At 36.1% G+C, this 23760-nt stretch overlaps 6 protein-coding genes across 10 annotated transcripts; 5 read left to right on the top strand and 1 right to left on the bottom strand.

Annotated features, from left to right (window-relative positions):
• Positions 1–154: 154 nt before the first annotated feature.
• LOC6575085 (adenylosuccinate synthetase) lies at positions 155–5868 on the top strand. The gene is made up of 5 exons (XM_002001067.4): positions 155–427; positions 2427–2529; positions 4166–4445; positions 4509–4869; positions 4930–5868. The coding sequence occupies exons 1-5, from the start codon at positions 254–256 to the stop codon at positions 5356–5358; spliced, it is 1347 nt and encodes a 448-aa protein (XP_002001103.1). The 5' UTR covers positions 155–253; the 3' UTR covers positions 5359–5868.
• Positions 5869–5990: 122 nt separating this feature from the next.
• LOC6575082 (40S ribosomal protein S20) lies at positions 5991–7226 on the top strand. Its single transcript, XM_002001066.4, has 4 exons — positions 5991–6103; positions 6252–6407; positions 6699–6788; positions 7032–7226. Exons 1-4 carry the CDS (start codon positions 6101–6103, stop codon positions 7143–7145), a joined length of 363 nt encoding a protein of 120 aa, XP_002001102.1. The 5' UTR covers positions 5991–6100; the 3' UTR covers positions 7146–7226.
• On the bottom strand, positions 7222–8190 carry LOC6575081 (calmodulin-like protein 4). The gene is made up of 4 exons (XM_002001065.4): positions 8066–8190; positions 7859–7889; positions 7713–7777; positions 7222–7654 (listed from the first exon to the last, which is right to left on the bottom strand). The coding sequence occupies exons 1-4, from the start codon at positions 8066–8068 to the stop codon at positions 7304–7306; spliced, it is 450 nt and encodes a 149-aa protein (XP_002001101.2). The 5' UTR covers positions 8069–8190; the 3' UTR covers positions 7222–7303.
• A 48-nt stretch (positions 8191–8238) lies between these two features.
• On the top strand, positions 8239–10615 carry LOC6575080 (50 kDa gamma-zein). Of its 4 annotated transcripts, none has more exons than XM_032733821.2 (5): positions 8239–8466; positions 8560–8652; positions 8712–8923; positions 9018–9166; positions 10323–10615. In XM_032733821.2, the coding sequence occupies exons 1-5, from the start codon at positions 8368–8370 to the stop codon at positions 10523–10525; spliced, it is 756 nt and encodes a 251-aa protein (XP_032589712.1). In that variant the 5' UTR covers positions 8239–8367; the 3' UTR covers positions 10526–10615. The 4 variants fall into 4 exon arrangements, with proteins under 4 accessions (XP_032589712.1, XP_032589711.1, XP_002001100.2 ...); XM_032733820.2 differs by lacking the exon at positions 10323–10615 and adding an exon at positions 9403–10129 and having other exon boundaries at positions 8245–8466; positions 8563–8652; XM_002001064.4 differs by lacking the exon at positions 10323–10615 and adding an exon at positions 9403–10129 and having other exon boundaries at positions 8245–8466; positions 8715–8923.
• A 293-nt stretch (positions 10616–10908) lies between these two features.
• LOC6575079 lies at positions 10909–13199 on the top strand. 2 transcript variants are annotated; one of them, XM_002001063.4, is made up of 5 exons: positions 10909–11117; positions 11803–11963; positions 12019–12109; positions 12190–12308; positions 12364–13199. In XM_002001063.4, coding segments are annotated over exons 1-5 (510 nt in total). In that variant the 5' UTR covers positions 10909–11115; the 3' UTR covers positions 12501–13199. The 2 variants fall into 2 exon arrangements, with proteins under 2 accessions (XP_002001099.2, XP_043864038.1); XM_044008103.1 differs by lacking the exon at positions 10909–11117 and adding an exon at positions 11701–11717.
• A 162-nt stretch (positions 13200–13361) lies between these two features.
• On the top strand, positions 13362–18846 carry LOC6575078 (Fanconi anemia group D2 protein). Its single transcript, XM_002001062.4, has 14 exons — positions 13362–13555; positions 13631–14379; positions 14441–14585; positions 14655–14723; positions 14826–15028; positions 15090–15162; positions 15224–15393; positions 15454–15938; positions 15999–16200; positions 16259–16381; positions 16441–17489; positions 17545–17769; positions 17832–18051; positions 18112–18846. The coding sequence occupies exons 1-14, from the start codon at positions 13475–13477 to the stop codon at positions 18788–18790; spliced, it is 4473 nt and encodes a 1490-aa protein (XP_002001098.1). The 5' UTR covers positions 13362–13474; the 3' UTR covers positions 18791–18846.
• The last annotated feature ends 4914 nt before the right edge of the window (positions 18847–23760 follow it).

The following is a 23760-nucleotide window of genomic DNA, read 5'->3' as shown; positions in this document are numbered from 1 at the left end:
TATTTTATTCAAACTATATTAGTTTGCAAATTTTGTTTTCGTATCATTTGATAACGTATTGCAACTAAAACATTCTGGCAGCTCTATAGAATAAAGTAAAAGAGTGAATCTTGCATATTCTACGGCAACGCCATGCACTGACAGCTGCAAATCAAACTATGTTATAAAAACAGAACGTGTTCCGTTTTCAAGCGAGATCAACGTCGTGCTCGTTTTCGTGGTCGTGCCGAGATTTTCCAGTTAGTGGTACGAAATGTCAACAACAAGCGCAATTAACGGTAATCATTACGAGCAATTGCATCAAGGACGCACCAACATGTACAAGTCCAAGGTGAATGTTGTCCTAGGCGCCCAATGGGGCGATGAAGGCAAAGGCAAGGTGGTAGACATGCTAGCCTCGGAGGTGGACATTGTTTGCAGGTGTCAGGTAAGCATTTGCGGAAAATAATTAAACCCATTAATTGTTGTAAAAAATCACAAGTGGAGAAAAAATGTAATCGACTGATATCAGCCAATCACACAGATATCCTTGTGTCAAGGACATGCGCCAGGTTCGTTGACGCCGACGCCAACGCCAATGTGTGCGCCGAAACAATCATATAAAGATATAAATCGCTGCCTCCTTTGCAGTCAACAATTGTAACAGCATCTGAACGTTTCACAAGTATATACTTATTTTCTGCGGAATTATGTAGCTATTATAAAAACTCTGACTGGCGGGCGACCGCATGTTTCGCTTTTTCATTTGTGTACATACATATGCACAGATGTATGTATATATTTATCAATCGTGACAGCGGCGGGTGTGTGTGTATCTGTATGCCTGTATTTCGTATGAGTGTATGTGAATGTATAGTCAGTCAGTCTGCGAACGGCTGCTATCTCAGCAAAATTCGTCACTCGTTCTCTCTCTCCTGACGATAGTTGTTTCCGCTGTTCTATAGCGTTCTATGGCTTATACAGATATACACAAACACGTATATATAGCTATATATACAAATCTTCATGTATATATGTATACATCTGTCCACACATTCATATAATATGTACACACTGCCAAACCCATACACACACACTCACTTATGTGCATATTGCCTACTCAGCAAAATGCTAGGTTTTACATAATCACCATTGTGAATGTCCCGCGCGCAATATTAAAAAAATGGCAGGATAATATCTGCATATCTGCATTGTCACCATATATGGCACCTTCAACCAGGTATTGCATTTGAGTCATCAATTTATGTAATGTATTACACTCGTATCATATAAAGCCTATTTCAAAAGTTTAATTGATATTGCGTGTCGCTGTTCTGCTGACCCGGTGCTACCAACTTGTTGAATTCTGTTCTAGATCGACAGTTCAATGAACAGAAACGCTGTAGTTCCCTTTAGCCATTTTCCATTTTGCTTTGTATGTATATACACTTTTTGTTATCAATATTGTTATGTAATGCATCTGTTCTCATGTAAACTGATTTTTTCCTATTATCTGAGTCACACAGCACACGCCTCCATTTTCCATATATTGCGCAGCGAGAGTATCTTGAATACGCGTTCATCCATTTTGCACTATGTATTCGTTATAATCTTATCAATGGCTGCGTGCTTAAGTGATCTACACTATATACATACATGTGGAGATACACGCACACATATACATATACATACATATGTGTGTATATTTAATGTGATTATTTTGTTGTGATCCATTTTTCAATTTTGTGACGAAATTATAATTCCAGAATATCTTGGGTACTTTCTAAATACATAGCTGCAAAACACAACGATTCATCAATACATTCACACTCACACACACTTGTTTAGAATGTATAAGATTAGCACATGACTGAAAATTGTACAGTTGCCAAGAAAACAAATAACAATTTTGCTTTTCTTTATCACATTTTTGATACACATTTCGTTGTCATACATATCATGTATACAGTGAAAGTATATCTATATATCTCCGATATCTTTAAAGGTCCTCAGCAGCGCATCTTTAAATATTTCAATGTAACTTAACGATAGTCTTCACTTGATATGTATACAACTCCAGTTGGATCTACATCTACAAAAACATCCGAATAGTATAATGTAGAGTGAACATTGTAGATATTTTGTCACAAACTATTCGACGTCTATTTATTTGTCATTTAATACCTGCTGTTCGGCAATATTTATTTATTTATCACACAAGTTTTAATCAACAAAAACAAACATGCTAATTTTTTGTATATAAACAGACAGCTACGATGTATGCCATAGCGTACGTACAAATATCTGTACTTACCTATGTATATATGAATGTGTGCGTGTCTGTTTATAGTACACGCTTACGTATGTTATCTGTTTTCTCATTCTCTAATTTACTCATTTTGCTTTTCTTCCCACTCTCTTTTCTCTATCTCTCTGTCTCTCTCTAGGGCGGCAATAATGCTGGACACACTGTGGTTGCAAATGGCACCGAATTCGATTTTCATCTGCTGCCCAGCGGCGTCGTCAACGAGAAATGCATTTCGGTCATCGGTAAGTGGTAGAAGGGTAGCCTGGGAGCTTGATATGGCCTGGATGGAAATCAAGATTTCAAGATTGACACTCTATGGGTATAAGCAAGATCCTAACTATCTGCTGTTGACACTCTCAAGTAAAAGAAAGCAAGAAATATTTTTCAAAATGAATATATTTAAATGAAAGTAAGCACCTTTTTCCTTTGTTTTCATTTGTAACGCTCACAGTTTATTTTTCTTATATTGAATTTAAGCGAAACACACACACACACACACACACATAGACACACAAACACACATCACACACACACAAACACCTTTAGAAAACTTTATATCTATATACTTTATACCAATACTATACGTTATATAGTGAATTGTTTTTATTGTTTTGTTTTTAGCTAGCTTGCCGTCGTTCGTTCTATAGCGAATATTTTATATACATGTACAACTAGTATGTATTGTATAGATGTTTATATATGTATGTTTATGTATATATAAGAATTTTTCTTGGCAAAACCAAATGAAACATTGACATTGGCTTTTGCGGTCAATTGGTCTTGCGTTTGGCTTTGACAACTGGCCTGCATTAAAGGCTATTTTATCTATTTTAGTTTTCACTATCTAGGCCTTTGCAGTGTTCTTCAATTAACTGCCTCGAATCCCGCCGTCTAGCAAGTTGACGTCAATCGTTGTTGACGTAGTCCATTGCTGCTTGCTGCAACAGCAAAGGTGGTGCCGTAAGGGCCACGATTCCTTCAACTTGTTTACTTTCTACAGTTAGTTAGCTTCTGTGTTTAACTTGTTTCTTCCTTAAAGTTTAATCGATATGTGAGCCTTTCGCTGCTTGTTACAGCCCAGGAACAACAAATGTAGCCTGTCATCGTCTGTCACAAGACTTATTTATGAGATAATCACACCACTACATTTGAATGCAAGCCCCCCTGCTTGGTGAGCTGTGGCACACCATACATCTAACTCAGGGCTGTATACTATACACGCCTAATTATTCGAGACGAGCAATTAACTTATTATTCGCGACTCGATCATACAATAAAAACAAATTAATGTGCGAAAGCATTTCACAGTTCAAGTCACATGGCGTTCATCGCGTGTCTCAGCTTTACGAGCTTGGATTCGTTTAGCAACAGGCAGCGCATTTTATTAAAGCTATACGCAATTCGAATTTTGTGTAAGCTGCCCCACTCGCAGCTAATACCGGCAGAGTACCTCCATTTCATGGAAAGCCGAGTCAGCTATCAGAAAACTTGCGAATCCATGCACGTGTTTTTATTGCCAGTTATAACATTTTGTTGTTGGCCTGGCTTACTAGCTTGCCTCGTTTGGAATGTGATAAGATAGCACTGGGCGATTAAAAAATAATTTCATATACACTGAATATTGTTGCGTATTTTCAGCATTTTGTTCTTTGCTTTTCCAAATATATTATTTAGACTAGTATTTATGTGTTAAATTTTTCAAATTTTGTTTTAATTTTCTTGGAATCGTTTGTGCTCGTCAAAAAAACCTTTTTATAAATAATTAAAGTAAAATAATAATAATATTGTAGTTCGAAAGGGGATACCCGAGAGATATTTTTAAAACAACTCTTTATAGTTCTTTGAGTAATATTCTTATATTTAATCGGTTACTTTTAGGCAACGGCGTCGTTATTCATTTGCCTTCGCTGTTCGATGAGGTGCTGAAGAATGAAGCCAAGGGATTGCAGCAATTGGAGAACCGTTTGATCATCTCGGATCGGGCGCATCTGGTGTTTGACTTCCATCAGCAAGTAGATGGTATGCAGGAAGCTGAAAAGGGTGGCAAATCCTTGGGTACCACCAAAAAGGGAATTGGCCCGGCATACTCAAGCAAGGCCACCCGCAATGGTATTCGCGTGGGCGAGCTGCTGGGTGACTTTAACTTGTTCAGCGAGAAGTGAGTGGCTGAATTTATATTGCTCATAGCTTAATTCATGACTAACATAAATGATTAATACAGATTCAAATCAATTGTGAACACACATTTGCGATTGTTCCCATCGATTAAGGTTGATGTGGACGCCGAGCTGGCGAGGTACAAGGACTACGTGGATAAGGTGAGGCCATATGTCAAGGACACAATTTGCTTCTTACACACGGCGCTGCGCAACGGCAAGACGATTTTGGTGGAGGGCGCTAATGCAGCCATGCTGGACATTGATTTTGGCACTTATCCCTATGTGACTAGCAGCAATTGCAGCATTGGCGGTGTGCTGACCGGTCTGGGTTTGCCACCACAAACAATTGGCGAGGTCATTGGCGTTGTCAAGGCATACACAACGCGTGTGGGCGATGGTCCGTTCCCAACGGAGCAATTGAATGTAAGCAAATGCCTGGTCAGCGTGTAAAGGTGCAACTCATAAATATTATTCACTTTGCAGGAAATTGGAGATCTACTCCAAACCCGAGGCTTTGAAATTGGTGTGACAACGAAGCGAAAGCGTCGTTGCGGCTGGCTGGATATTCCACTGCTCAAATACACGTCACTGGTTAACGGATACACTTGCATTTGCCTAACGAAGCTGGATATCCTAGACACGTTGCCCGAAATCAAGGTGGGTGTGAACTATAAGCGCAGCAATGGCGAGAAACTGGATCATTTCCCCGGCACCATCAGCGAGTTGAGCGATATTGAGGTGGAATACGCAGTGTTGCCGGGCTGGCAAACGTCCACTGAGCACATACGCAACTTCAAGGAGTTGCCCGAGAATGCACAAAACTACGTACGCTTCTTGGAGAGCCAACTGAGTGTGCCAGTTCGCTGGGTGGGAGTTGGCAAAGGCCGTGAATCTATAATTAATGTACACTAGTTAGCCATACATACTATGAATATGCGTATATGAGAGGGAAACGCTTTAAAATCCATTTAACCCCCTAACCAGAGATGCACCTAATTGTGAGTACACTCTGGGCGTTTATCTACAAACTTATCCGTAAAGTAATATCGATATCGACACTAATTTGGACACAAACTTTTAGCGTTCTTAAGTTTTATTTTTTAACTTAATGGACCACATATACTTTTTATTTAACGATTTACCAAACAAAAATCGCACAGGATTACATTTTCGTTTTTGTTGAGACGTACTTAGCTTTTAAGATCGTCAGGTAAAGTTTTAATTTTGATATGCATAAAGATAAACAGATATTTTTATTGTACAAAAACTAATTAACGTTGATTTAATATTTAAATACAACATTGTGCTTTGACTTATATAATTATAACTGTAATTTATATGAAGATCTTTGGTTATTGGTCCCACTTCAGTCGCAAATTAGTTGAGAATGCGCAATAAAAATAATATAAAATAGTCAAAAAATTGGAGTTTGATTTGATTTGAATAAACCTTTTCGTTGTGAATGGGAATGGCGCGTATTTTATTTGTGCTGCCACATATGCATTTGACTGAGTGGCAACGCTGAACAAAGCTGATGCGCGTTCCGTCGTGAGTGGCACTCTTCCCATTTCGTTTTCAACCAGCAAGTTAACTGGTTCAGCGCTGCTCAAAATATAAAGATTTGACTATCTCGACCAGATAAATTGCTAATATAATGGTAAGTATTAAATAAATAATATTTATGTAGTATAGAATTGTGTATTATTGCGTTTTTAGCAACGCTTTTCTGAATAAAATTCGTACACGTGTTATGATTCCGTATGTAACATAACCTCAAAATAATACTTGCTTCCCTACATTTGTAGGCTGCTGCTCCTAAGGATATTGAGAAGCCCCATGGCGGCGATTCTACATCCGTGCACCGCATTCGTATCACTCTGACCTCAAGGAACGTTCGCTCCTTGGAGAACGTATGCCGCGACTTGATCAACGGTGCTAAGAACCAGAATCTGCGTGTCAAGGTAAGAGGAAGAATGCTTGCCGCGTGCGCTGCTAAAGCATAGCTGCATATGCGTATAAATGTACATACATACATATGTGCATTTCTGTATCTTCACCGCATTTACCTGGAGGCTTCCTGCGCCTGCTTGCCGCTTAGCCTAGTCATTAATAAATGCCAGATCAAATGCATAAATTGGACATTATTTTCACACTGAAACAATTAGTGTAAAGATTTTATATGATTTATGCAACAAACGCAAATCAATGAAAAATATGAATCGTTAATTAATTATAAATTTTTTGAATTACAGGGCCCAGTGCGCATGCCGACCAAGACCCTACGCATTACCACCCGTAAGACTCCTTGTGGTGAGGGTTCCAAGACCTGGGATCGTTTCCAGGTGAGTTATCAGTTCATCCCTGGATTCTGCTTTTGTGGGCAGATCAGATATCGTGGTTTGGCACAATCTGCCATTGTACAGTATCACCGATTTGCCCAGAGTAAACGTATTCTCATAGTCCATTTTGCTGGTACCCCACACAATTTGGCTCTCCGAATTCGACAATACAATTAAATTCATAATTGACATAGGTATACAAATTCATTGAATAATTAATTTATTTTCTTCTCGCTCGCATTATAGATGAGAATCCACAAGCGTATCATCGATTTGCATTCGCCATCTGAGATCGTGAAGAAGATCACCTCCATCAACATTGAGCCCGGAGTAGAGGTTGAGGTTACCATTGCCAATTAAAATCGGCTAACGAACTTTTCTCATACCATTACGAAAAGTTTCGTATTTTAATAAAAAAAAAAAACAACAAACTCCATAAAAGTGATTGTGAACTTTATTGCGTTTTGCATGCATGTTTTAAATAATTACTGGAATGTGAAGTATGGATGTGTCTTGGGCTAATAATAGTCCGGCACTGGTGCACATGCTATTTTAACAAAGTCAGCATAACGTACGGTGCTGTGATTATTAACATTAGCTTCCCTGAAGATATTATCCACCTCACGCACGGACAAACCTTCTCCCCAGTTTTGTAGCAAATTGCGTAGCTGCCTTGCCGATATGGTGCCCTTGTTTTGTGGATCAGCTGCTTTGAATGCGGCAATCACTTCGCCTGGAAGATTTTCCACTGAGGAGTGCTGGTGCATGATATCCAGGAAATCTGCGAAGCTCATTTTACCATTCTTTTGCTTTAGATACGACACCAATTCTTGAATAGTGGGCGACAAACCCAAAGAGCGCATAATCACCTGTTGAATAAACTAGTTTTATAGTGGTTTCTCTTTGGATTAAGTGACTAATATTTACCGTTAACTCGTCTAAGTTGTTAATTTGGCCCGAACGAGCAAATAGATAAAAACACTCACGGAATTCTGAGTGGAAAAAAATATAGATAAGAGTATTATAGGTATGAGCTCATGCTTGCTAAATTTTTCACATTTACTAATACTTACCATCGATGTCCTGTTCTTTAAAGTAGCGAGCCTATGTATGAAAGAAAGTAAATTCAGAAAGTAATTAGCATAAATATTAAAATGGGAAATGGGGACAACCAGTCAAGTGGAAAGTAGTTTCATAATTTTCACATTGGGTATATTAGACAATTTCAATTACAAGATTTACAAAAATCACATCCATTGGCAATTTTGTATATACTTTACCATTATATTATTGTTATTTTAGCAATTTACGCGAAAAAAATAGATAGTAAATAAATAGTAAAGAAAACTCAAACAGGTTGTGGACAAAGTTTAGAGCGTTGCCACCATGCCAAAAGTGGCCGATAGCGAAGTCGATAGCTCGTATACCTGTGCAACAGCTGTCGCGCCGTGCTACTGACAAAAGGTGAAGAAGCAGAATAAATTTGTGTACGTGTGTGTTTTGATAGCTAGCTAGCTACGTGGTGATTGTGCGTGCCACCAAATTCGAATTCCTCGCAAATAACACTAGCGCTTCCACACAAATGCATCTATCGGACTTTGTAATAGCAGCCATGCTGCTTGCCCTCGTTGGGTATAGCAGTGCCCAACGTGTGGCACCCGGCGTAAATCCCCAGCATTATGTGAGTAGTAATATATGTTGCATTTTGTTATATTGTGCAACCAGCTGGCAGCTAATGTCTAACTGGCTTACGTCTTTTTATCATGACCAATAGCAGCAGGTGCCCCACCAAGTGCCGCAACAGCACCAACAACCGCCGCCACAATACCAGCAACATGGAGCGCCCGGTGTGCCTCCGCAGCAATATGTAAGTGATTCACAAGTATGAGTTTGTATTTGAAAGCAACTAATAAATCAACATATTAGCAGGTGCCCGTGCAGCAGCAGCCACAACAAGTGCAATATCAGCAGGTGCCAGTGCAGCAGCAGCAGGTTCATCAACAGCAGCAGCATATGCAGCCACCTGTACAACAACATCCACAACAAGTGCAGCATCATCAGCAGCAGCAAGCTGGCGGACACCATCATGGACAGCCACAGCAGGTTTTGAACACGGGTAACATTCAGCAAGAGCGTGCGTAAGTGTCTGCTAGGTCTTATCTCTTGATTAACAATCGCAATCAATCAGTTCTACATACGGAAATAATCTTATCATTTGTTGTCTCACTACAGTCATATCCAAGAGCACATGCAGGTGCCCATCGATACGAGCAAAATGTCCGAGGCTGAGCTGCAATTCCATTATTTTAAAATGCACGATTCAGACAACAACAACAAATTGGACGGGTGTGAGCTGATCAAATCTTTAATTCACTGGCATGGTAAGAACCAATTGTTACATCCTTTATGTTTGTAGTTAGTTAAAGCCTGTCTGCCTTAATTTTTGCTTATGTTTGACTCATGTCTTTTGTTTTACTTTTTTTGCATATAACAAATTTCACTACATTTCGACTGGTTCCGGTTCTTCTGGTTGTGGTTTTGGTTATGCTCGAAATCATTTAAAACCATCCCGCATGTGGGCTTAATATTTCATAACTCAAATCAACAACATATGCAGAGCAAGGCAGCAAAGAACAACCTAACGGCGAGAAGCCCCATGTAGAGGAGAAGGTGTTCTCAGACGAAGAACTAGTGGCCCTCATTGATCCCATACTCCAAATGGATGACACATCACGTGATGGCTTCATCGATTATCCCGAGTTTATTAAGGCTCAGCAGAAGGCTGCCGAAAAGCATCAACAACAGCAACAACAGCAGCAGGCACAACAGCAACCCACTCATTAGTATATAGAATGATCGGTTCCGTTTTCATTATCCAATCCAGCATTGTTATGTCTTGGTCTAAATTCATGGCACACATAGTAATCCTGTTTCGCCACTACACAAAATCACACCCACACACACTACGTATTGAAATGAAATCTAGGCGCAAACAATTCCAGCTCAAATTGTAAAATAATTCAAAAGTTCAAGCAAATGTTTTGAACAGGCTACAAGCATTCCAATCCATCGGGCAACTTCTTTGAACAAATTGTATGATTAATAAGAACTTCTCAAAAATTTCGAATAATAGCACACACGAATCTCATTTGTGATCAGTGCGATTGAACTATTTGTTTTTTGTTTAACCTTCCCCTAATTTTAGTTATTCGTTCAATCTGAAGTTAATTTTAAGCGTCAACTAGAAGCAGCGAAAACAAATCAAGGCTGATTGTGTAAACATTTGTTTTGTACAAAAGAAAAAAAATAATAAAACACAAGCGTTCTGAATATATAACTAATAATTGATCTTAGAAATCGAAATATATACATAAATATATATTTACTTTATAGGGACATACAAATCATTGTAAGTACTGCGTTTTTAGGAAATAAAAATGAAGTGAAAATAAAATCATTATACTTAGTCAAACAATCCGTTAAATGGATTGAGGGAAAATTATCAAAATGAAATCGCTTTTTACTGTCTTATTTCAGTTGAAGATCCCCACAAGCCAATTACACCGGGAGCTGCTGCTGAAAAGCCGGATGAACCAGACCACAAAACAGGCAGCGTATATACCGATAAGGCTTTAGAGGATACCATAGACTACGTACTCAAATCCATGGACTTGAATAACGATGGCTATGTGGACTATGCTGAATATCGAAAAACAGAATCGAAAATAGGCAAGGATTAGATGTGCAACAATTACATAGAGAGCCATAGAACTTGACACAGATTTTAGATTTTTATTGCAGTTTGTTAATTATATGTATATTTTTTTACTTTTTCATAATAAAATTGACTTCTGATTTCGAAAAGTGCTCGTAAAATTTATTCAATGGGCTGATGCAACCTTATTAAGGAAAATTTGAAACATCATAAGCAAATTAAAAAAAAAAAAAAAAAAATTAAATGGAACTGGAATTACAAGATTTTAATTATTTGCAATAATTTGACTCTAAGAATATCTAATAAGTTGTTCACACAGCAAGCACCTCTTACGGTACAATCACAAACAGCCGGCCGGCTAGTGGCATGAAAGCTGTCACCACACATAAAAGCTCCTTGATGGTCTTAAGCTTTCAATCTGCGTCGAAGCGTCGCGGTAAACAGTAGCACAAAGTAGAGAGGCGTCAAATAGAAAAATGTGTTGATAAAGAGACGAATGCCGAAGGGAATCGTTAAATACTATACCTAATAATAATAATTATAATTTAAAGTGCATATTTATATTTATTTGCCGCGTGTGCCCAGATATTTGAACGACCTAGATAACCATTTGCAATGTAAGCAAATATGAAAAATGTGTACAAGTAAATAGTGCTTTTGGGCTAGTTTCAGTTTATGAATTGCATGCCACGATTTCCGTTGCTCGGGGTGACCCTGGCGTTGCAATTGTTGACTGAAAATAAATAGCCTCAAGCATGCCCGGGGCATGGATCCCCTGTGCGCATAGCACGTGCTTGCGTGTGGCTCTGAATTGGCCCATGTGTAAATATTTTCAGTTTCGTAAATAATATATGTGATAGGAGTGGGTGTGATATCGATTTTGCCAAGAAGCCACCTGAAAACGTTGCGAGCGGGCTGCGTGGGGGTTGTTTGTTAGTTTAGTGATGTTTAGATAAGCCGGCCGGCATTTTCTGTACAAATATAATCACGTTATTATACCCTGAACCCGTCGAAAATGAGTAAACTATTTTAGTATACATGTAAAAGAAGGCGTGTCTGACTACATAAAGGATTCTTGTTCTTCACCAGCAATATATATATAAAGGGGGATAATATCTCTACGTCGCTATAAGTTACTGGATAAATATAATATTGGTGTTTTCCAAGCACAGTCACAGCTAATCTTAGCTAACTTCTTCCTCTTCCTGCCTTGTAATGTATATACAATTATTATTATTATTTATTTTTTTTTTTTTGTCAATTAATTAAATTTATTAATTTTTCGTTGTTTTCCTTTTACAGGGCTGCAATGCAGTCCAGTAGCCGTCCCCGTGAGCGACTGCTCTATGCCTTTCGTGGATGGATTGCGTTTGTTGCATTTATGGATCTGGGCACAGCGTTCCGAAGCTATATAGAACGCCGCAGTTTCCTAGGTGATCACAGCGATACACAATTCATCGAGGGTAAGAGCAATGTAATGTACGAAAACATATCCATAACTAAATTATAATCCTTCAGGTGATTATACCATTTCCCGTATAATTGGAATGTACTGTCTTCTAAAGGCAATAGCTTTGGTGCACTGTACCCTATACATACACTATAGGCCGTAAGTATAAGATTACAATGAGAGGGACTACAGAAACATGGCTAATGACTCCCATTCTCTGTCCCGCTCACTCTTTACAGCGTTGTCAGCATGGGCGGTTGTTCTTTGGCTCTTACCATGGTCTTCTATGCCACCGAAGCACTCTACTTTCGTTCAAGCACTTTGAACTTTTACGTAATCTTCCCTTGCGTCTTGAACAGTAAGTAGATATATAGAAAATAAGCATGTATTAAACATATTTATGTATTATACAGCAATTACTCTACTGGGCCTCATATATATACCAAAAAGACTTCGTCTCTGGGAACCCAATATGGATCTGGATGATGAGAACTCGCAATTATTAAAACAAATGACTGGTTATAAAAGACGTCGGGCGAAAAAGCAATAATTTAATATTAATATTGATTGGAAACATCGAACAACTTCAACAGTTTGAATTGATAAGTTGGAGATTGAGATTGAGTTGTAGAGCGATACATAAATCAGATGTTGAATCCGTTAATGGACTGCAGTGATGTGATCAGATGCATCAAACAATACTTAATTAGCAATACTAACCAAAGCCAAATTAGTGATTTTCTATTAATTAAGAACAAAGGAGTTAACCTTAACATACATACGTCAATTGCTGACATAATCACATAAAAACATTTTGTACTTCCTTTTTAGAATACATATAAAATACATTATTAAACCATTAGTGAGTTTATTACACTTTTAAAATATGACAATTAGATAATGCCATTAAATATATAAGTTCAAAGTTTAAATTTAAGCAAATTTAATGTTAAACTCGAGATAAATGGCTTTAAATTTACAATCACGTTTATAATTAAATATTTATAGTATTATGTGGAATTTTTCCATTAAACTCACGAGTAGTTAATTGCAATATTTGCACGTTTGAAAATTTATATTTAGAGTTATATTCAACGATCATATACATACATATTTAGCAAAGATGCTTTGTATCACACGTAACCCAATATTTAATTAAATATATTATAACAATAATAGTTTTAGCACCAACATGGCTCATGCTTATATATACTCAATAAAAATGAAGTTATTCATGCTGAAAATTTTATATTTTTGATCTTTGTATTCTGCGTTGAGGTAAAAATAAATTTTCAAATAAACGACTTTTTCGATACTAAATTACGAAAAATATCGGTATCTTACAGCGCCATCGCTAACTTACCAATAAAATTTTGTTAACAGAGTATGTTTTACGATAAACATAGCTATTGAAGCTAATATCTGTTATCGATATCCACGTTCGTCACCTGGCGCATTAAATTTTAAAAGAGATTACATCAATTAATTTAATAAAACTGCTGTTTTTAGAGTTAATGAAACATAATGTACCGAAAATTGAAGAAGCGGAACAATGCCCTAACGGGACTGAACACAATTGATGAGAATGCAACGATAAAAATACCGGTAAGTGATCGTAGATCATGCTCTGCATGAGAACAGGAAGTAATTTCTATCATCTAACTTTTTTTTTTTTTAAAGCGAGTCTCGTCTGCAAAGCAAACAAATGCGACAATCGAGACACTGAACTGTGAAAGTGAAGAGGAAAACATTCCAGCGTCCCAGGAGCAAACACAACGTTTTCTGTCTCAGCATAGTATAGCATTGGCCGCAACATTGGGACGCACACAGTCTTCAGGTCGGATAAATAGTTCCCGCCAACCGAACAGCTTCTTTGAAATGGTACTGATGAACGCTGGTGTGCAACTGGACCAATCGGACACATTTGTGCTGTCCTGTGACCATATTGCTATTGTTTCTAAGCTACGTGATATATTGGTGCAGTCGCCGAAATATCCGGAAAATATTGAGACATTCAAGACAGGGCTAAATGCTGCTCTGGCGCCCAAATCGAAACTGGCCCAAAAGCTACTAAGTGGATGCACTATAGACACAGCCGGTGAAGAACAGGTGTATCAATCGCAGAACAGCATGTTTATCAACTTTCTGATGATTGACTTTCTACGGGAGCCCTGCCTGTCTGTTCTCTTCAACAGGATCGAAGAGGTTGCCAAATTGGAACGCGTGCAAACGATTCCTGGTTGCATTCCGCTGCTGCCCTTGATGCTTGCTCAATTGCGTTATCTCACTCTATCGCATAGTGATCAGATTTATACGCATATTGAACGCATATTTAATAACGCCTCAGAGTCGTCTAAGATGGATATCATAAGCAGCGCAGAGTTTCTTTTGGATGCGAGTAAACACGATGAGTTTGTGGAGTTACTTACGTGAGTGTTTTGTTATTATATTAACGGGATGCTCATTTAACTTGGATCTATTCAATTTCAGCATTAACTATTCGAGCAGCAAAGATCTTTTCCATTTAACCACGCTGCAAATGCTCAGCAATTTGACGCTAAACGCAAGGACTCAAGGAAAACTACGTGAGAGAATCCTGGACTTTATCAAGGACGACAGCAGCTGCTCGAATGTGGTACGTCACTCCCACTGTATTCTGTTAACTGTGAATCATTTATAAATATGTATATGACTTTCATTGTAGACTCTACCGCATCTCATACGCCTTTTGCTAAATAGTCTTAATCAGGATACCGATGATGTTGTGCGTGAGGTACAAATTAATATATAGAATATATATACATATATAGATATATCTATCGTTTGTTTTACCTTAATCTTTGGCACGATGTTAATAATTTGTTTCTCTGAGCAGCTGGTCTCCACACTGCGTGAAATCTTTAACTGGCGACATAGATCACAAGGCGATGACTCTCAAGAGCTGGCTATTCCTGCAGCCAGTGAAAAACAATCACAGTTAGAACTCTTTGGTTTTCTGCAACAAGGTCTTAAGCGTTCCAAGCGTTTCTATCAAATGTGGCAGCGTACTATTAGTGGCTTAGCGGCCAGCGAATTTAAGTAAGTCTTAATAAATTATTTATCTTTTTACCCATTTCAAATGTTCTTTCAAAACTTGCAGATCGTTTGATTTTATAATGCTACTAATACTCATAGACATCAACGAGGATAATACATTATTTATTGAAAATCTAGTAAGTGCGAAGTATATATTTTATACCCGATTCTAATGAAATTGTTTTTGTACTGTTGCAGCTGCGCCGACGCATTAAACTTGAGCATATCACAGTTAACATATTGGATGATATAAAAATTAATTATTCGCATATTTTGGAGAAGCACATTAACACACTGATGCACTTGCTGCATGACTTTATGCGAGAAAAGAATCGCATTGTAGCCGATTTCGCAAAAGCTGCATACAGGTGAATTTGATTGAAACCACCATACTTATTCATTACTCATCCTCAGTCTGTTTCACACAGCATACTCTTTAAGATCTGCAACTCGATACAAAAGAGCATAGTGAAGAAACTGCTGGAGCTGACATTTGACAAGTCGGCACAGCATGTCACCACCACATTGACATTGCTGCGAGAGCTCCAGCGTAATAATGCTAAGCATGTGCAGAACTGTGCCATGTTGTTACTGCCTTTGCTGGATCGCCTGAGCGATTTGACACTGCCACAAACACGCCTCGCCATGGACTTGCTGTGCCATGTTGCATTTCCTGATCCCAAATTGCCAGAGTGTGCCCCACTACAGGACCAAATCGAAATGGTGGTAAAGAAACAGCAAATAAATCGCTCGGAATATGTGAAAAGGCAGGGCATCATAGGTTGCGTTCAGCTGATTGATGCGATTGCTCGCATTGAAACCATGCTTATCAACAACGAGGACTTGCAAACCAGCGTGGACAGCATCACTTCTTTGCCTGATGGTCGTAGCAAGCAGGCGGCTAACCTGATTAGTAAATACATTTTTATTATGTTTATATAAATCAGTTATTAATATTAATTTGTATACACAGTGCTCACCCAGTCAGCTATATGTAACTCCCCCGAATTACTGGCACTGTTTTACGATGAACTGGCCAGCGTATTAACTGTGCGCTATTACAACGCCGAGTCTACTTATATGCTCGACAATCGGTTTCTAACGTGGCTCTGCGAACTAATGACCTATCGCTTTCAGCAGAGCTTTGTGAATGATCATCAGCCGAAGACAATCAAGTAGGAAATTGAAATCCAATTACAATATCGTTTCATGATAAGTTTTCATTTATTGCAGAGGCTTGCGGCTGGAGTGTCAGAAGAACATTAATGAATTGGACGAAACAAATGTTAATACCGAATCAGCTGTGCTAGATATTGGAATTAATATATCCGAATTGGTTTTGAGTCCAAATAGCAAGTAAGCATAGGGACTCAGAGAAATACGCCTGTGCACACTACAACTGTTGCTTTTTTCAGTGCCAGTGATTCTATTTTTGTTCTAGCGCCACTTTTTCACCTGGTCAGCGTGCTGCACAATCAGCGCTACCAGTACAGTCTGGAATTGATAAATGCGCTACAAGGCTGCGCCATTGTGCTGCCCACGTTTTTTGATGATCCCAATTATTTGGCCATCTTTGATAATTATGATGAGGAAACGCAAAAGCATTTATTGCATATTTACTATCACACGATCAACTGGATGCGTGTAACGATCTGTGCGTTTGCATCCCAAAAGCATGAGGCCACACGCAAGCGGGTTCTAAAGCGCCTCGCTGATTTGATTTCCACAGAGCAACGATTAAAGCCGCTTTTGGCGCATGCTCCTGTTGGCTTTGCACCACCGCCATGCCAGTTCCTCAACAATCTTAAACAGACCGCTGCTCAGCAAGTTACTCGCGAAAAAAGACCTGCAATTAGCAAGGTGAAGGCAAATAAGGTTAATAACGAATCTATCATGGATGAGCCACAAAGTATGGATCAATCAAAACTGGATGATCTGACGATCAAGTTGGGTGCCTGCAAGTCCATTAAATGTAAAATCAACTTCGAGCAATTATATGGACCCATGGAATGCTTTAGACAGCTTGATGTGGGCATAATAGTGTTGCTGAAAGAGCAACCTTTCAGTCTAAACTATCCACTGGAAGAGGAGGAAGTGGGCACGCATTTGGGTTTGCTGGAATTGCGTTTTATACTCACAGACTTGGTGCATAAATTGGACACGATTATTAATGGATGCCAAGACGTGGCCGAAGTCAATTCGTTAAGGTCGCATGTGGCCAAGCCAGAGCATTTTATGTCCGATTTACAAAAATGTCTAGATGAAATTCATCTGCGTTTAATCACCTTGACAGCGCACATTGACCAGGAAGTAGAAAAGGTTAATAATGTCCACAGCAATTTGGATCTGTTCAAGGATCATTTTAATTATGTTAAAACTTGTTTTGGCTTGTGCATTCAATTGTTTGCATTGTATTTCTCATGGAGTGAGTGGAGTGACAAGTCCAAATCTCAACTTCTAGAGTGTGAGTAAAGCAGAACTATAAATAAGGGGTGACTGATGGATTATTTTTTAATTAGTGTCACTAAATTCACTGATGCCACCTGGTCAGCGGAAGGTAGCCAGAAAACCATCCATAGCACGCACTGCATCCCAGATCTTTGATTACTTCTGCAAATATGAGAAATCGGTGCTAGTCCTTGGCACTGCTGTGCAGCTGCAGCATTTGCTGCGCAGCTTGCGTAAATTGAGTTGTTCCGGCGAGAATGCAGTTCAGCGTAGCAAACAGCAGGCCGAGGATATACGTAAGTCATGATCATTTAATAATAATAATCTTTTTTCTTCTAATTTGTTGCTGTCGTTATAGGAAAATATTGCACCAATATGCTGAGACGTAAATGGTACCACTACACGGGCAGCCTGGAGAAGGGTGCGCAATGTAACATACATCTGGACGAGCTGATTAAAGGCTTTCTTAAGGACTTATCATTTGAACGTCAAAAGGACATATTGCTTTCCCTTAAAGAGGAGTGCGTGCTTCTCAATAAAAAGGACTTGGCTCTACAGTCGATCCCCAATATCAAAAAGTAAGTTAGCGCAGTAGACTGACTATTTTTATAAAAAAATTTAACAACTTCTCTTTCTAGACCCAACTTTCCTCTACTGTTTCGTGGACTATGCGAGATTATCATTAGCACTTTGAACTCCCAATGTAGTGGCCAAACCGAAGGTGATCGTTTTAAGCTGTGGGAGTCGGCTATATGTCTACTTAATGGCCTTTTGGATATTGTCAAGAATGTTGAACAACCGCGTAATTTCGCATTATTCTTGAAGCATTCGCAATTGTTCCTGAAACTATTCCTGCAACATGGCGTAACTGTGCTTGAGCCGATTGTTCGCGATAGTCCAGAACGGCTGACCAAGTTTTTTCATGACCTTCAGAACGTTACCAAGTTTCTGCACAATCTCTGCTGCCATTCGAAGTCAATAAAGAATACGGCCATAATTAGCTACATTCCCAGCCTACGCGAAACGCTGGAAACACTGGTGTTTCGTATAAAAGCATTGTTGGCGGCCAACAAATGCCATGCCGCCTTTCATATCAGTATTTTGGATAATCAGGATCTGCATGGCGATGCAATTGTGACTCCCAGGGGATCACTTATCAACGAAACCAATAGCGATGAAGAAATACCCGAGGATGATGCCAGCGTGGATGAAACTATTATGAACGATGATATGGGCAGTAGTATTTTTGTAGATAGCTCCACGCGACGCAGCTCCAATAGCCGAAGTAAATCGAATTCGCGCAGCAAATGCTTTTAAATATTATTTTAACTTGTAAACGTGACTCAAATATATATGTTATTTTATTATGCTGACATCAAGAGAAATCTTGTATTATTCCCTTAGTTACGAGTTCATAAATGAATATGTTATGATGATAAACTCTCAGTCGATGGCATTCTATGGGTAAAGTAATCAAGAGCAATTTTTGCATTGTTTATTTTTTTTTTTTCTTTATTTTTTATTTATTATCTGGATGCAATTTTATTTAATTTTTGTATTACAAATAATAACAAATGTATGTATATCAAATATTTTAGTACAATATTCTTCTCACTTTTATTTTCTTCGTTAACAATAATTGTTTGTATGACGTAAAAGATGTTGCTTCCTATCGCTGTTCCACCCACATTTCTGAATGATCTTCAAATGTTCATTTTTCATTTCTTTGTTTTATAATAATTGGCGACGTTACGTTCACGGCTTATATAAGTTCCTCATACGTGTGACATGTATGCAAATTTGTTGTGATGTTCATTTTATCAAATTATTATTATAAAAAAAAAATTACAATTTATTTGAAAATATAATAAATGAAAACACACACAAACTAAAAGTATACATATAAAAAAATTCGTTCAATAAGAGTTAAGAAGAAAGTCACGTAAATGTGCAGCTAATAAGACAACAAATTAAGATATCTTCTAATGGTATAAATTTTCGACTGTTTGTCATAACAAATATTATCCAGATTTGCAGAATAGTATATAATTCGTATAAACAATTGACACTGGAAACTGACGGTTCTAGTTCTATGTAAAATTTGCATCGTGTATTTGGAGGCTGATAAAACTGATAAACTACGGCGACTCTATATACAGTCGCTCCTAAGACTGCTGCTTTATAAACAGCTGCGCTTTAGCCAATTTCATGTGTGATCTTGAAATATACGCTCAAATACCAAAATTTAAAACGAAAGTTTTGCTGAAAAATTTGAAAAAAGAAATGATTATATTAATTTGGAAAAAAGTTTTTGCACTCTCGAGTACTGTTTGGTATATTTCAATATTCAACAGAGCTTTGTTTTTTTTTTTTTTTTTTATTTATTAATTTTTATTGTTTTCTTTATTTGCCAATTTTTCAAAAACTTAAAACATTTTACACAAATTAATTTTAAAAATTTTAATACGTACGCAGTCTGTTTAAAAGTAAAGTTAGATTATACACTCCTATATCTACATATACACTATATACTCATATATATATATATATATATATATATAAATTTGTTTTTATAGAGAAAGATATATTTTATATATATGTATGTATATATAGATTTAGTAATTATGATTAAATCTTGCCTTTGCATCATCACAATTCATGTAAAGTTTTTGTTGTATTTTCTTTTGTTTTGTTGTTTTCTACATATTTTGAAATATATTTTTCATATTTTTTGCTTCAGTTTCCATGCGCCGCTTGCAAATTTATGTTATAAATTTCTATTTCTGTGATTTGATTCTTGTTTCAGAGTTTCCATTCAATTTACACACGTATACAGTTATTGTTGTTGTTGTTGGATATATGTAAGTAAGTATATTAAGAGCTGGGTCAAAACAAAAAAATCGAATATTTGCTTGCGCTTTCTCCTCCTCAGAATAGACAAAAATGTTGAAAATTAAAACCAATTAAACAGCTAAACAAATAAGTTCGGTAAATATTCTTTAACATTAGTGCTTTAAGTTTAGGCGTAAAAATATTTTGCTAAAAATTAATATTCATATAGTTTATTATATTATTGAAATATATATATTTATGCATATATATTTATTTATATAACATAATATTGAAAACTTAAGCGCACAAACAAAACTAAATATTCAAATTAAAAACTATTTTTGCCAAACGTTTTTGCTTTCCCGAAAAAAATTAAACAAAATTACAAATTACAATACATATTTAACACAAATATAAAGGCAAGGAGTTTCGAAAGAACAATTTTTAACATTTCCAAAACGAGGGGGGGTGTGTTTGGGAGAATTTGAAAACAATTATATGACCGCAAAGGCATCAACGGCACATCATTTCAATTAGTCGAGTATTGTATTTTAGTTTATCATTTTTGTTTTGTTTTTTTCTTGTCTTCTTCATTTAACCAAAGTGAAAACTTGAACGGATTGTGTAACAGGTTTTGCCAATTTTCTTTGTAGTTTACAATTAGAACACATTAACAATTAAGACTTATAAATTAGATTACAAATTTAAAACAATATAAAATCAGTACAGTATCAAATTAAACAAAACGTTTATCATTAAGCATATGTATACATATATTTGCAATTTGAATTGGGCTCCAGTTTGAAAAAGTCACCAAAACTTTCGAAAATTTCTTCATTTCTTCATAGTTTGCTTTTCTTTTCTAAGGCAAAAGCGAAAAAATGTTCATCATGCAAAAAGTCGCGGCGTATGTTATTTTTTTTTTAGTTTTTTAATTTTTTTTTTTTTTTGCTATGTTTGTGTGTGTTAAAAAAAAAATGATAATAAAAATAAAAACTTTTTCGTAGGCAACAATTGATGAAAATTAGAACAAAAAATGCATAACAAAACTTGGTAAAAAAAAAATAGTAATAAAATGGTTAATTATTTGTGGTTGGTTTTGTTTGTTTTGAAATGGTTTTTAATTGTTGCTTCTTTACGTTTAGTTTTATATAGTTAGAAAATGGCGCACACTTTGCTGCGGCGGCTGCTGCTGCTGCAGTTTACTCTCCTGCAAAGGGTGTACTTTTAAATATTAGGGTATGTTTGTTTATCTGTGTGGGTGTGTGTGTTGAGTGTTGTGTTGAGTGTGTGTGTGTTTCACTAAATTTAAGCTTAACTATGGTCATTTAGAATTGGTAGTAAATGTTCTTATTGTTGTTTGCTAATGTTTATTATTATTATTATGTATTAAAGTTCTTTGCTGGTGTCGCAAATTTGTTTTTGTTTTGCGCAAGTTTAGAAGTTTTTTGTTGTTTAACTTTAGGCAACTGCTTGGTGTTTTTGTTTATCTGTGTATGTGTAACTGTATCTGTGTTTTTGTGAGTGTGGGTGTGTGTATATATTGGTGTTTCAATTTTAAAATATCATATATATTCCGTTTTAGGCGCTTGCTGAACAATGTTTATAGATACGCTTTAAAAAACTTTTCATCTTAATCATCATCATTATAATTGTTCTTGAGTTTAAAATTGGAAGTTTTGCTTGTTATTCAATTATAACTAATTTAATCGTTTATACATTTTAGTTACGTGTTTTTGCTTTACTTGAGATCTAGCAAAAATTTTCATAAAAAATACATATTGAAACGGAAATTAAAATTTTGCGAAATTTTAATAAAATTTTTTTTTTTTTTTTTTTTTTTTGTTTGTTTGTTTCGTTTTTCATGTTTTCATTTTGATGTTTGTTGTTGTTGTTGTATAAGAGGCATGGAGTTACAGTTAAATAATGCTTATATATATTATGGAGTTGCTATACCCGGTTGCGGTTTACTATGAACTTATTGCAGCACTCTAAGAATGTCAACTTTTAAAGAGTTGATAAAACAAGAAACTGAATATAAATTTGGAAAATTCTTTTAATATGTTTTTTTGGGAGGCTAATTGATTTCGTAAATTATTATTATTATTGTTATTATTTTTGTATATATTAATATTTAGATTTAATTTTTGCCGTTATTAAATTCCCTATAATATTATTCCTTTGTAAAATTTATAGTTCTTACTTATTATTATTCTTTCTTCTTTTTTTTTAACTGCTTGTGATGTGTGTGTATGTGTTTAAGTGTGTTAGTTTGTCTTACTAATTCGTTGCATCTCGATAGCAGCAATTCAACTGCCGTTTGTATCTCTGTAGCTGTAGCTGTAGCTAGCGAGCTGTATCTTTATGCTTTGCGTGTTCAGTTTCTTTTTAATTTTTTTTTTTTTTTAATTTGTAATTTGTGCAATTTCTTAGCTCTACATACATTATTGGGGTTTTGTATTTAATTGATTTCAAGTTACCTAAAATAGTTTGCAATTTAATCGAAAAGTCTTGCCAACGTGCAGAGTCACAGGCATTATATAATAATGCCAATCGCTGCTGCGCTTTAACTTTAAGTTTTAGTTTCCTTAACTTCGATCTCAAGACTAATTTCGAATTTAATGGATTTTCGCATTTTGCATTTATCTTTTTTTTTTTTTTATATAATTTCAGTCAATGTTTCTTCATTAAGCTTTGCTTCTGAATTACTTTATTAATTTTATGCGTTTGATCAATTCTTTAGAGCTTTAAATGTATGTAATTTTTTAATTTCTTTTCTTTTTTTCATATTTACAATTAAAGGAAATCTTTAGTGTTTTTTTTTTTCGTTTTAATTTATTGTGTGCAATTTTTTCTCCTTTTCGATTTTCTGCTTGATTCTGTTTTATACAAATAGTAGTAAAATGTTAATTACTTTTTGTTTGTTTTTTTTTTTCTTGTTTTTCAATTTGGTTTACGCGTTATGTATAAAAAGTTGCTTAAGTTTTAAAATCAATATGAGCCTAACTGCACTATATTGATATAAATAGACTTTATATGTAATTATTTGCTTTTTCTGGTTTCGTTTTTTTGTTTTTCTCTTTTATCAGTTTATTATATTTGCTCAATTATTGTTTCCATTTCAAGTTAAAAACGTATGTAGTTTTTGAATTTTAAAAGGGGATCGATCGTTTTTTTTATGTTTTTGTTTTGTATTCATGTTGCCTTTAAAATTTGTTTTAGCAAAATGCTCTAATTATTATTTAGAATTTGTATTATGCGATTATAAAAATTGAACGAAATATGTTGTTTGCTAAAATGCTGCGGCAAGTCTATAGATATGCTATATAAATGTATATAATAATTATTTCTTTCTGATTTATATAGAGATAGAGATAGAATTAGAGAGAGAAAGAGAGAGATGTGCAAAGCAGTACCTAATCGAAAGTATTAAAAGGGTTTTATAACACCCAATT

This window comes from Drosophila mojavensis, unplaced genomic scaffold, assembly GCF_018153725.1.
Source record: "Drosophila mojavensis isolate 15081-1352.22 unplaced genomic scaffold, ASM1815372v1 contig_231, whole genome shotgun sequence".
In the NCBI taxonomy this organism is placed as follows: Eukaryota; Metazoa; Arthropoda; class Insecta; order Diptera; family Drosophilidae; genus Drosophila; species Drosophila mojavensis.
Note: the sequence above shows the minus strand (reverse complement) of the source record. Positions and strands in the feature narration are given on the sequence as shown.